Here is a 12,527-nt window from a genome sequence, read left to right on the forward strand (position 1 = left end):
TCAGACTATTCAACGAAACTCCTGCCCACGTCCCTGTAAATCAAGATGGAGTCCTTCTTGGAGTCTTGAATCACACTGACACTGGCATTCCCAATCATTAGGCACTTAAATTCCAAAATAGTCCAACTGGTACAGCAGAGTATTGTGTTTGAATACTTAGTTTTCCAGATAGTTTTTTCTTATCTGCCGTCTCATTTTCTGCCCGTCTATAAAGGAGTTAATTAACAATTAAACCATTTCGATCCACTGGGTGCTCTGCACTTGCAATTGTTTCTCAGTGTTGCGATTCTGCAGATGCTTGAGCAACTTAATCACACGCAGGCCTTTTCTCAGTAGGAGGGGGAAAACAAATAACCTGCACTGTTGCCCGAAGTCCAAGTCAAGTCACCCCCTTCGCTCTCTACCTGCCTTTCCCTGCCCTCACATTCCTTACCCTGCTCTTATACTGTATTAACTTCCCTATGGCCACTAGATGTCCTCCTCACCCAGCTACACCAAGACAACCGTGCCTAGCCTGCACAGGAGTCCATCTGCTTAGCATGCACTGTGCCCGTATGCTTTTATGCCATCTACTTTGCACATTGTTCAACTTGTATTCTGGACTCTGCACTCTTCTGTGTCTCTCTCTATCTCTCTGCCCCCCCCCCTCTCTCTCTCTCCCTCTCTCTCTCTCTCTTTCACTCTCTCCATCTCTCATCTTCTCTCGGAGGACGCACGCTGATCAGCAAACAGAGATGCATGAAGACAAAGGCGTGCGTGTGCCATGCCATGCAGAGGGACACGGGGCTGATCTGAATCACAAAGGGCTTGAGTGAGGCTGACTGAGCCAGCGGGGCCGATGAGTGTTCCAGAGCACCCTGGTTTCTACGGAAGAGTGTGGGGGAGGGGGGGGGGGAGGTTAGGGGAGAGGGGGGGGTCCAAGACGCTACAATGACACCGTGTGCTACTACCCACAGATGAGCGGAGCCGAGCGGCTGCGATGGTGGTGTAGGTAAGGTGAACAGGTGGAGGCGAGGGTCATAGAGTCATCTCTCCCAGAAGCTTTAGGGCATACCAGCCAGGCAACACCAAGTAACAGCAGATGTTGCATAATATTATTATTATACCACCTGTAATAGTTGTTATGATCAAATGTGACATCGGAAACCGAACGGCATAGACGAAATGGATGCATTCTTTGGATTGATATGGGGTAAATGGTACTGTAGTCTAGTAATTGCAGGTTCTTGTGGTTAGTAAACATTGTGTGCAAACAGAAATGGAACCCAATTTCCTCCAACGTTTCAAAGCAGCTCCGGGCTCAGTGATATATGCCTGTTTTATTGCTGGGATTTTATTGGCAATCACAACAAACATTAATCATCCTGCACTGGAAAATATTGCCTTACTGCCTGGAAGTGTGGGGATTCTTGGTGGGTGGGTGTGTGTGTGTGTGTGTGTGTGTGTGTGTGTGTGTGTGTGTATGTATAGCAATGGTTCAATCTCTCATGATCCAATGCCTGGGTTTGAACCATGGTCTCTCCAACAGCGCAGGACCATGCCTGTGTGCTCCGTGTCTATCAGTTTAAGCTCTTAGTGGAAACTGGTTAGCATCCATGTGGCCCAGATCTGCTGACTAGCTGCCTTTCTCTCCCCTCGCTGTCTAGCTGCTGGCTCCGCTGATCAGCAGGGCTATTTTTAAGTTGAGCCCCCTGCCTCAGGGGAGAGAGCCTGCAGTTCTACACCTCCGAGCTCATCTTCGACTTACACACCTGACCCGACATCAGGTTTTACCTCTTACAGTATACACACACACACACACACGCCCCACCACCCTCACTACCGTATGTTCAGGCTCATTCCCATGACACAACTTTAATGCATTTACATGAGTGTAGTGCTCAATAACTCGAAAAGCAAGAGGATGCTTAGCATGCTTAGCGGCACAAAACGTTAGCTCTTAAGAGCTGAGGGGGCTAGTGAAATCAGCCAAGCACTCGCTGTCACTCTCTGACTTGGACCCAGCGTCCTAGCAGATAAATAACCGTTATAACGCTGGCTGGCTGCGAGACAAGTGCCGTTTCTCATCTTTTATGTCTAATCAAACAAACAGAAGGTGCAGTCGGTGGCTGCTCCTCTCTTAGGGTTTGAGGGACAATCAAAGCTCTTCTGATCTGCAGTGCTCTGTAGCTCTGCCAGGACTGAGTAGGCGAGGTGAATTGGAGCGGAAAGACAGAGGAGTGCGGAGGATGGGGATGGGTTTGACTTGACACCGATCTGGGGTGAGTACAGCCCCCGACAAAACATTACAAACCATTTATTCAAACGGAAACGGTGGTGCGTTGAACACCCCTTTTGTGTTATGCAAGCGTCGCACCAATGGCAGCTAAGAAGATACAGCAGGGGTATATATATCAATCTGCTGATTGGATAGCACCTCTGACACACCCACCAAACGAGAGAAAACCTGCCTCAAAGTCTGTCGCACACCATTTCGAGGAAACTGTAGCAAAACAGTGCACACCGTTTTCAGATTGAACTCACCCCAGGTGACAGAGCGGGGTGTTGGTGCAGTGGGGGTTTAAGTCCTGTTAGCTCTAGTCTGGGCTTCTCTGACTCTGGGCTAACTTATAGAAAAGTGGGGCTGTTGGTCCGGTACTAGTGAGAGTGGGTCTCATACATCTGGGGAGATATACGAGGAGCTATTGGCCCCTAGACTAACACATAACGCTGAGGCCTGCCTATCATCGATTTTACTGAGACGTGAGAATGGGGGTTATATTATGATTATATCACAGAGAGCAGGACCTCTGTGTGTCTGCATGCTAACGTGGTATCGCTGTGTGAGCTAACGGGGGGGGTCAGCGGGGCCCATTAGAACTTGCAAGTTTGAAAATCGCAGACAGAGGCTGGATGACCGGGGGGCCGTTCCTGAGATGGAAACGTCTAACCGCACTCCCAGGGGCCCGGGCCACACCGCCTGGACTGGGTTGGGGTGGGGGCGGGGGGCAGGTAGGCGTTTCCTTCCTCTGAGAGCAGGATGAGCTAAAAGTAACGTTTCTGCACACTCAATAAAACAATAATGATGAAATAATGTTTCTCACTAGCAATACTGCTGGAGGGACTCCAGAGCCACAGTGAAGAACCTCTTGATTCAAAGTCTCTTTTTATATCCAGTATGCACCTTCTGTACTGATTTGGTCTGCTGTTATGGTTATTCTTCAAATCCATCCATCCATCCCTCTCTCCACTGGAGCAAAGCGATGGGTCCATAACCCATGAAGTGGAGTGTGTGTGTGTGTGTGTGTGTGTGTGTGTGTATGTATGTGTGTGTGTGCGGGGGGGGGGGGGGGGGGGCTTAGAGAAGCTCAGCCACAGTCTCCCTCTTATCCAAATTTTAGGAGTGCCACTGGAGTGGATCCCTTACGTTGTGGGGGTGGGGGGGGGGTGGGCGGTGATTAGGTAAGTCCCTGTCGCCCGCTCAATTCATTAGTGCTGCAGGGGCGCATACAATGGGACAGGACCTCTATAAATAATCGGAGACTAAAGCAGCAGTGAAGTAGGGGAGAAGTGCCAGAGAAGGACACAGAGGGAGAGAGAGAGACAGAGAGAGAGGGAGAGAGAGAGAGAGAATGTGAGTAATTGAGAGATAGACAGGAGAGGGAGAGAGATAGAGAGAGGGAGGGGTAAAGCAGCTAACACAGCATAATTAGCCCGGGCTGCTGCCTGGTTACCTTCCAAACAAAGCAGCTGATTTGCTGAGGAAACAAGGAGGAGGGGAATGGCGAGGGAGGCGGAGAGAGAGGGGACTGATGAAGGAGTGATTGCACCATGCCACACACACACTTGAAGCTCAGTCTCCCTTGGAGACAGTGGCAGGGTAGGATCTCAGCATGACAGTGCAACCGTAGGGGTCTTCACTTAACAGCACTTCTGCTGAGCTCGGTTGCCAGCCAGAGAGAGAAAGAGAGAGAAGGAGAGTTTGAGAGCTCCAGCACCAGAGACAGTGGGGCCGAGAGAGAGGAGAAGGAGGACGACTCTGGATCGGCGAGTGAGAGTTAAAGAAGGCGTAGGAGGTGTAACAGGGGGGAGACAGGAGCGCCAGGGTGCCCGAGGAAGTCGCTGAGGAGGACTCCGAGGATGCCGAGAGACTGCGGGGCGAGCTCCTGAACGCGGACCAGCCCGGGTGCACAGACAACACACACACACACACACACACACACACACCCACACACACACACCCACATACAGTAAATCATAGTGGAGGATGAAGAAGCACTCGGCTAGAGTGGCTCCTCTCAGCTCCTACAGCACCCAGGTCCTTACCTGCCCCATCCCCGAAGGTAAAGGCACCTGGGTACCAGGGAGGAGGGATGGAGGGGAGGGATGGAGTTTGCCATGTCTGGGGCATGTAGTGTGTGTGTGTGTGTGTGTGTGTATGGCTGTCTGCGTATGTGAGAGAGAGTGTGAATAAGGCAGCATTAAAGCTGGAGTGTCCCTCCATGATAGCAGCGATATGCACGTTGAAACCACTGTCTATGTAGCTGTGCTATACAGGTAGTTGTGCATTATTTGGATATTAAAGAGGTTTCCCCAATGGCTGCATGTGCACAGATGCATTAATGCATGTGTGTGGGATGTTGTACTGACAGTTCACTTACCTCATTGTGTTAATACTTTATCAAGCAATATTGAAAATCTATCATCAAAATGTGTATTATGAATGAGTAAGCCTATTGGAATTTTCAGAATAAAATTGACTTCTAAAATGGAAAGATAATTAGGAGAGAAAGCAGGGGAGTTTAATCTAGTTTATGCAGCTAGATCAAACTGGTAAGTGTCGCCTGGGCTGCTATATGATGATAAAGAGCGTTACCTCTCCACAGAAAAGTCCCTGCGAATATGGGCTGTTCTCATTAGGCCTGTAGAATCCTGCAAGGACTTGAAAGTGCTCCCACATTACAAAGAGCAATATGAATTAGAAATAAGGCGTTATACAAGAGCTATCGTACAGTTGTATGCGTCACTACAGTAACTCGTGATCATTAAAAACAAGGTACAACTGTAGGCTACACATAGCACCCAAGTATTCCTAAATTACTATTAGGGTTCTAGAACGTTCAAGCTGTGTGAGAAGTGTCATGTCTTTGCTTACAGACATGAAGAAGTGATGCAGAGCATATTGATGGGGACGGTAATAAGGGTCACATCATATGTTTGGCTGTTTCAAGTTGTCCTGTGAGCCGGCTTACTGATGCCAACCTACCCAATCCAGCTGACAGGTTGGCTGTTTCTGTTTACTACTGCATGGCAAGACTCAGCTCATAATTCCCTGCCTGCAATCATCCTGCCTCTAGAGCCTTGAGCCTCACCGCAAGCGATGACCTCAGACTTTACAACCCCACACTGTTTTATGGAGATTACAAAATAGATGCTCTAATCCTAGTCCTTTAATCCACAAGATACCTGTGACTTTTCTTCTTACCTAATTGTGGTCGGGTCCGCATGCACCTTCTAACCCAGAGTAAGACCACATCACGACAGGCCAGGATCCTCAATGATAAACTCCCTATTGGATTCAGCACAGGTCTATCCATCAGTGTCACTTCCTCTGTGCAGTGGTGGGAGTGCAAAGGATGGATTGAAATATGAGGGCCAGGCTGGATACTGCGTCACACTGTCAGCGTATATAAGTTCTCTTAACGGCAGTGGCGATAGCGTGCAGTAAGGCAGTATGGCAAAGCTAAGGCTATTATTGCATGTAGCAGAATCTCAAAGGACTGCATATGGTCTGTAAATGGTCTTTTATGGTAGTATTCTAGCCCATCTTTGACAAAGCCTATGTAATTTACAGTCAGATTTTAAGCTTCAGTTTTGCTAATTTTGTCTTGCTGTTCTGCTCTGTGCCCCATGGTACACTGTAACTTTTTATAGCAGCACCATCAGCAGATAATTATGTAGCCTGTTATGAGACCTCAAAAGGAGCCAATAATTCTGCATTAATGAGACACAGAGTTGATAGCTGTATTTTAATATCCACATCCTGGCATCAGAACAGTCCCTAGAGTTTTGGCCTCAGTCAGGATGTGCATTTCTCTAACCACCATGTGCCACACACTCCAGTGTGGTGAAATATGCCTACACCATTCAAGATTAAACTATAATGAGTATTTAGGGAATAATTCTCAGAGGACAGATACATACACATTTTCTTCTAATCATATGACATGATACTTACCAACCAGGCTGCTGTCATGGATGTACTGTTTAAAGAACCCAACCATACGCTGAAACTTGATTTCCATAGATCCCTGGATGGTTCTCGTAAAAGTAGATCTTCACCACAAATTCCTCTCACCTTCCCTGGTCTAGCTACCCCTGCAGAATAATCAAATGAAAACTCAGTTTCAACCATTTGCTTAAGAACCTCCAAGAATTCCCAGGAATGAATGCATTTGAGATTTCAATCTATAAAGATCTGCACTGCACACCAAGATCCCCATTGACCCCCCACTGTCAGACTAAACTCAGCTTCCACCGTATCCATATGCCAAAGCAGAACACAGACAGTTATACTCTGAGTGATCCTTTGAAGAAGGGGCAGCACAGTACTTCAATGGAACTGGTTCTCAGACAACCTGTCCTCGTAATCCTGCTCTGTGTAATGTAGGGCTGGCAGGCACAGTGTGTTCTTGTCCAAAATAATACATCCTTTGGGGAAATGTCACTCTAGTCAGGAGAATTGTCTTACGAGACCAACCTACGAGGACTGGTTTACTCAGATGGACATGATGTTCAGGATGTTTGTCATGAGTTGTTCTCTCACCTTAATTTTGTTGGAGTGAAGAACTGTGGGTCCAGTGTGTCATCCTCCCACATCTACAGTATGTCAGAACTTGTACAATTAAGAAGCTAGATGACAGTTTCAGCCAGCAGCCAGCAATCACTTCCCCTCTCTCCAAATCAATGTCAATGAGCACCTCAAATAATTGAATTTGCCATTGATTTCCATTGCAGCCATGAAGACACTGAACCAACACTTTGCTGTTTTCAAGGAGTGGGTCAATACCAGTAGTGAATGTGACTGTTTTCATTGGATGGCACAGAGACACAGATTGTGCTCATATCTCTGTGCACCGTTATCGGCCTTCCTTGGGCACTGAACGTTAGGAGATGAGAACAGTAGACCTGAGAAGAAGGAGATTAAAGAGATGGTTGGGGAGTCTGTGAGCGCTGTTACTGTACTTGGAATGTCTCTAGCCATGGTGGAAACGGCTGGGCCCAGAGTGCTGAGCCAGCGAGCTGAGAGTGAGTGGTGAGTGAACACCCGGCACATGTCATCGTTTATTCCTGCCCTGGTGTAAATTGATCACACTGTGGAGAGCTAGAGAACGGATTCCGGCTCTTTCCGGAAGCACCCTCACATCATCCTAGTCTCACACACACACACGCACGTACACACACACACACACACACACACACACACACTCACAAACGTTCATCACACTACAGTACATTATACAGCAAGCAAACCCCAATAAGCCTTCAATCCCACAATCCATTAAGGCAATGCACCATTCAATATTTTGCTTTGACAGCAAAAGTACCGCGACCAGGAATATAATTCAATATAAATCTTTTCGTTTCCTTTTCCCAATCTCTAGTTGCCTGTAGTGAGTTTGATGTATGTGGTCAGACACAGTTAGCGAGCTCCAGGGATGCCAAAGCTCCCAGTGTCCCCAAACACACTGCACCAGCCGAGAATCCACCCGGTCTGCGCTATAACCATGGGAACTAAGAGTGCAGAGTCAGAGCTTTGGTAATCTATTCTCTTTACACCAGCCAGCAAAAGCAAAAGGCCATGCCTGCTAAACGTTTACAAGTGTCTTTTCCCAGCAACAGTGACGCCAGCAGGCTGCAGGAAGCATACTATAGAAAGTTTTTGTCCAGGATATACCCTAGGCTCTCAACGGCGTTGATGTGTGTCGCCACTGACAGCTTTTGATAGGCCTCTCTGTTATTTCTCCAAATTCCACAATCCTCTTTGATGTGTATCATATCAGCTATAGCCAATGACAGTGGCGACTGTTAAAACAGGGGACGTCAAACGCGACAAGGTTGTCACGTCTTTGTCATGTGATTGGGCTGACCTGTACAATATACTACACTAGGCTACATCATTTTCTAGGCGTCAGGTTTCCTTTGCATGTCATGTACGGTATGAGCCTCCTTCCATATACTGTGCTGTATCATGACCCCATGATGCTATTTATGCCATGGGCAACCACCATGCTAAGCCAACACATTTCCCACAAAGCCTTTCCTCCATACCTCTACAGCAGGTAATTCAAACTGGGGGAGGTGATCGATACATGCTTACCTAGTGAGCCTCCATGGGCCAGTATAGCATTAAAGCACTAATGGGGCATGCATTAGTACTTATTTGCTTATACTAAACTCTGCGACTTCCAAGAGGCACGCTGGTCTCTTGCAACTGCTCCACAGAGAACACATTTATGCGTATTCCTCCGTAGCGCAGGTACAGATGGACGTCTCGCCCTTGTCCCCCTGCAGGAGAGGAGGGTTCTGAATCCCAGGCGGAGACCCCGGTCAGCGAGGCCAGCGGAGAGGGTCCGTCCTACCAGACGTGCGCCAACGCGGCCCTGAAGGTCCTGGGGGGCTTGCTGGTGGTCATGTGCGTCGCGTCCTCCTGGGTGGGCGCCACTCAGGTGGTCAAGCTCACCTTACAGTCGTTCTCCTGCCCCTTCTTCATCTCCTGGTTCAGCAGCAACTGGAACATCCTCTTCTTCCCCCTGTACTACTCCGGCCACGTGGCCACCACCAGGGACAAGCAGACGCCCATCCAGAAATTCAGGTGAGTTATAGCAGCCTGATTTCCACAGCTGGGGCAGGGCTGATACATGACTGTAGAGCAGTTTCTTTGACACACATTCTTTGACATTATAGTCTAGACTATAGACTTAAACACATGTCAATAGAGATTGCTGATTGGAGCAGCTTCTTAGACAATAGAAAGTCTAGGACTGTAGAAATAATGTATTCAGGAAATAGATTAGACTCGGTACCTGCCTGGGAAACTGGCCCTAAGAGGGAAGCCTTATCAAAGCAACCTACAGTATTTGAGAAACCACAGATTCCTCTGATTTAGTTGTGGAATGGTTTCATGTGATAGTAGTGCTACTTGGTTTTGCTGTAGATGGCAGCTTTCTTTTTGCTATTGAGAAGGTTTGATCTTTTCCAGTGGCCAATGAGGCGTTACTGAAGTAAGTGACACATCCCCATTTTAATTGCTATGTTTAGCCAGGCGTGTGAATGGGGATATTGACCGCAATGAGGAGAAATGCCCAGAGTAATAACGTTTATGACTAGCAATTTCACTAAGGCACAGTTTTGCCCCCCCCCCCCCCCCTCACACACACACACGTTTCTACAAATAAGACTTTTTTTTTGGTGAGTAGACTGGAATCATCTTAAGTGTTCTGGGAAATAACATAGTAAAGTGTCTCCCTCTCCCACCCCCTGTGATTGGGCGGGCTAGGGAGTGCAGTCGGATCTTCGGGGAGGACGGGATCACCCTGAAGCTGTTCCTGAAGAGGACGGCGCCCTTCTCCATCCTGTGGACGCTGACCAACTACCTGTACCTGCTGGCGCTCAGGAAGCTGACCGCCACCGACGTCTCGGCCCTCTACTGCTGCCACAAGGCCTTCGTTTTCCTGCTGTCCTGGATCGTTCTCAAGGACCGGTTCATGGGCGTACGGGTCAGTACGCTCACACACGCTATTACAATGTATATATTGTTAGGCTGTGTGAAGGATTAGCCAAGGGGACTAGTACAGTAGAAACACCTTTTTGATTTCTTGATCGTTCCTCATGGGCTGCCTGCAGATCGTTGCTGCCATAATGGCCATCACGGGCATCGTCATGATGGCGTATGCGGACGGTTTTGACGGCGATTACATCGTAGGCGTGGCGTTGGCTGTGGGCTCCGCCTCCACCTCGGCGCTGTACAAGGCCAGTTAAACCAATGAGATATGTAGCTGCATGACATTTTAACTGTATTCTTCTCACTGTGGTGATTGACTGAGGGTTGTGGTTTGGTTTTCAAGGTGTTGTTTAAGATGTTCCTGGGCAGCGCCAGCCTGGGGGAGGTGGCCCACTTCCTGTCCACCATGGGCTTCTTCAACCTGGTCTTCATCTCCTGCGTGCCACTCATCCTCTATTTCACCAAGGTGGAGCACTGGGGCTCTCTGTCCTCGCTGCCCTGGGGATACCTGTGTGGCCTGGCTGGCCTGTGGCTGGGTGAATGAACACACACACACATACACACTGCCCTGACTTTCCTATCTTTGTGGGGACCACCTAAACTTAACCCTAGCCTTAAACCTTAATCCTGAACATAAAATTTTACTGAAGGGTTATCTTGCTAAAGGTAAACTATAGGCCTACCTAGATAATGTAGCTAGCTACCGTTAGCTAACTTGATAGCTTGCCAGCGATTCCTGGCAGACTAAAATCTCGGTGTTGTTAGAGAAAACATTGTTTAATCGGAATATATCAGACGAAATCCAAGGTATACTCACTCATAAAAAGATCTGAGTGCTCCCTATCCCATGCCATGAGTTTACAGCACTTCTAATCTGACAACTGACTGACTGACAAGTGGATCGAAAGTGAAGAATACCCAGGCCAGTGAAAGTGATGACGATGACATTTTAAACATGAAAAAACAGTAACTAAAATGAATTGTGATTTATTTTACTGGTGGACAAGAAATGGTTGCATTATTTTAACAATAAAGACCAAGAAAAAATGAAAAAATAAATTAAATGTTGATGATAGATGTGCCGGGGTTGAGCTCCGGCTGATGACATTTTGGGAACCTATGTACCGGGGCTGAGCCCCGGATAGCCCCGGCCCAATTTAACCCCTGCCTAATGCTGACCCCTAACCCTAAGCATAACCTTTGACCCCTAAACCTAATCTTAACCATAACTCTAACCATAACCATTATTGTAACCCAAACCCTAAACCCTAACATTTGACCTTAAAATTAACCCTAAACTTGTGAGGACCATCCTATGTCACATGACATTTTGGTCCCCACAACGTGTAGTAAAGCTAAAGCACATACACACATGGGCTAATGTTAACCCTTTCGTGTCTCTTCCAGTGTTCAACATCCTGGTGAACGTGGGCGTGGTGCTCACCTACCCCATTCTCATCTCCATAGGGACACTGCTCAGTGTGCCTGGCAATGCAGGTAGGCGTGAGTTCATGTGAACAGTTAGGATTGAGACGAGACTCTCATACTTACTATGGATCCTCTAAATCAATTAACTTTAAGAAGTCAAATGGCTCTCGGTCATCTCTCTCATGAGAGAAAACGCCCATTGAATGTACAGCAGTGTGTAGTGATTTGGGTGGCGTCGTATCCAGAGGTCAGCACTTAAAACGGCCCAGCGCAGCAAATAGATTACACTGCAAGTCTGACTCCCTCACCTCGCCTTCAGAAACCCGAGCATCAAAGTGCCTCCACGGTCGCCGTGACTATCCCTCGCCCGGGGACGATCGGGTTGCTAAGGCGACACTAAACGCCTGTAGAAGGGTTATTTTCCTTAACCACAGTATGAAGGTCAGTGGGCTACAACAGGCTGGCGCAGCGCTCTAGACCACAGGGAGAGAGAGACAGAGAGAGAGAGAGAGAGAGAGAGAGAGACAGAAAGAGACAGAGAGAGAGAGAGAGAGAGAGAGAGAGAGGGTAGGACGACATACAGTAACGTCACACCTGTGGCTGATTGTAAGCCGCAGTGCTAAGCTATGCTTATCCCCACATCCCCAGTGTCCTGTGGTTTGGGCTACTCATGTAATTAATCAAAGCATGTTTTTCTTTCTCTCTATTTCCCCACAGCCATAGATGTGTTGAAGCCTGAGGTGATCTTCAACGTGGTGCGTCTGGCGGCCACCTGCATCATCTGCCTGGGCTTCTTGCTGCTGCTTCTGCCCGAGGACTGGGACTCCATCACGCTGCGCTTCCTGGCCGCCGTCGCCGACAAGAAGTCGGAGGAGCACGGAGAGGAGCTGACCGAGTCCAGCATCCACATGCGCAGCCGGAGCCGAGCCAACGGCGCCGTCTCCATCCCCCTGGCATGACCGCGCCCCCGTGGCCTGCCGTAACCACCCCCGCCCCCAACCCCACCCTCCCGTCCTCCCTGCACGTTTCCCCATCGCCCTCCTGGGAGGCGTGGCCGGACAGCCGGTCCTGAGACCAGACAGGACGCCGCTGTCAGGAAAGCAGGAAGCATCTGGAACTGTGAAAAGGGGTTGCGTCCGCTCAGCACTTTCTCTTGTAAGTGGGGAAAGAGGACATTTTGAGATTTTGTTAACCGGAAAGTTGGAAAGTGTTTGTTACTTTCTCGGACTACTTGCCACCCCCAGTCCTCCTCCTAGCACGCCCCTGGACCACACAAGCCCGACCGGCCTCCCTCAAACCTGATCCACTGACTATATTCTGTGAATATAAATATTGA

At 48.5% G+C, this 12,527-nt stretch overlaps 1 protein-coding gene across 1 annotated transcript; it reads left to right on the forward strand.

Moving 5' to 3' along the window:
* Positions 1-4,246: 4,246 nt before the first annotated feature.
* On the forward strand, positions 4,247-12,150 carry slc35f4 (solute carrier family 35 member F4; the record flags this gene model as incomplete). The annotated part of the gene is made up of 7 exons (XM_084438166.1): positions 4,247-4,322; positions 8,554-8,854; positions 9,539-9,758; positions 9,886-10,011; positions 10,107-10,299; positions 11,171-11,260; positions 11,909-12,150. 7 exons carry the CDS (start codon positions 4,247-4,249, stop codon positions 12,148-12,150), a joined length of 1,248 nt encoding a protein of 415 aa, XP_084294292.1.
* Positions 12,151-12,527: the final 377 nt, after the last annotated feature.

This window comes from Borostomias antarcticus (genome assembly GCF_949987555.1).
Source record: "Borostomias antarcticus genome assembly, chromosome: 5".
Taxonomy (NCBI): Eukaryota; Metazoa; Chordata; class Actinopteri; order Stomiiformes; family Stomiidae; genus Borostomias; species Borostomias antarcticus.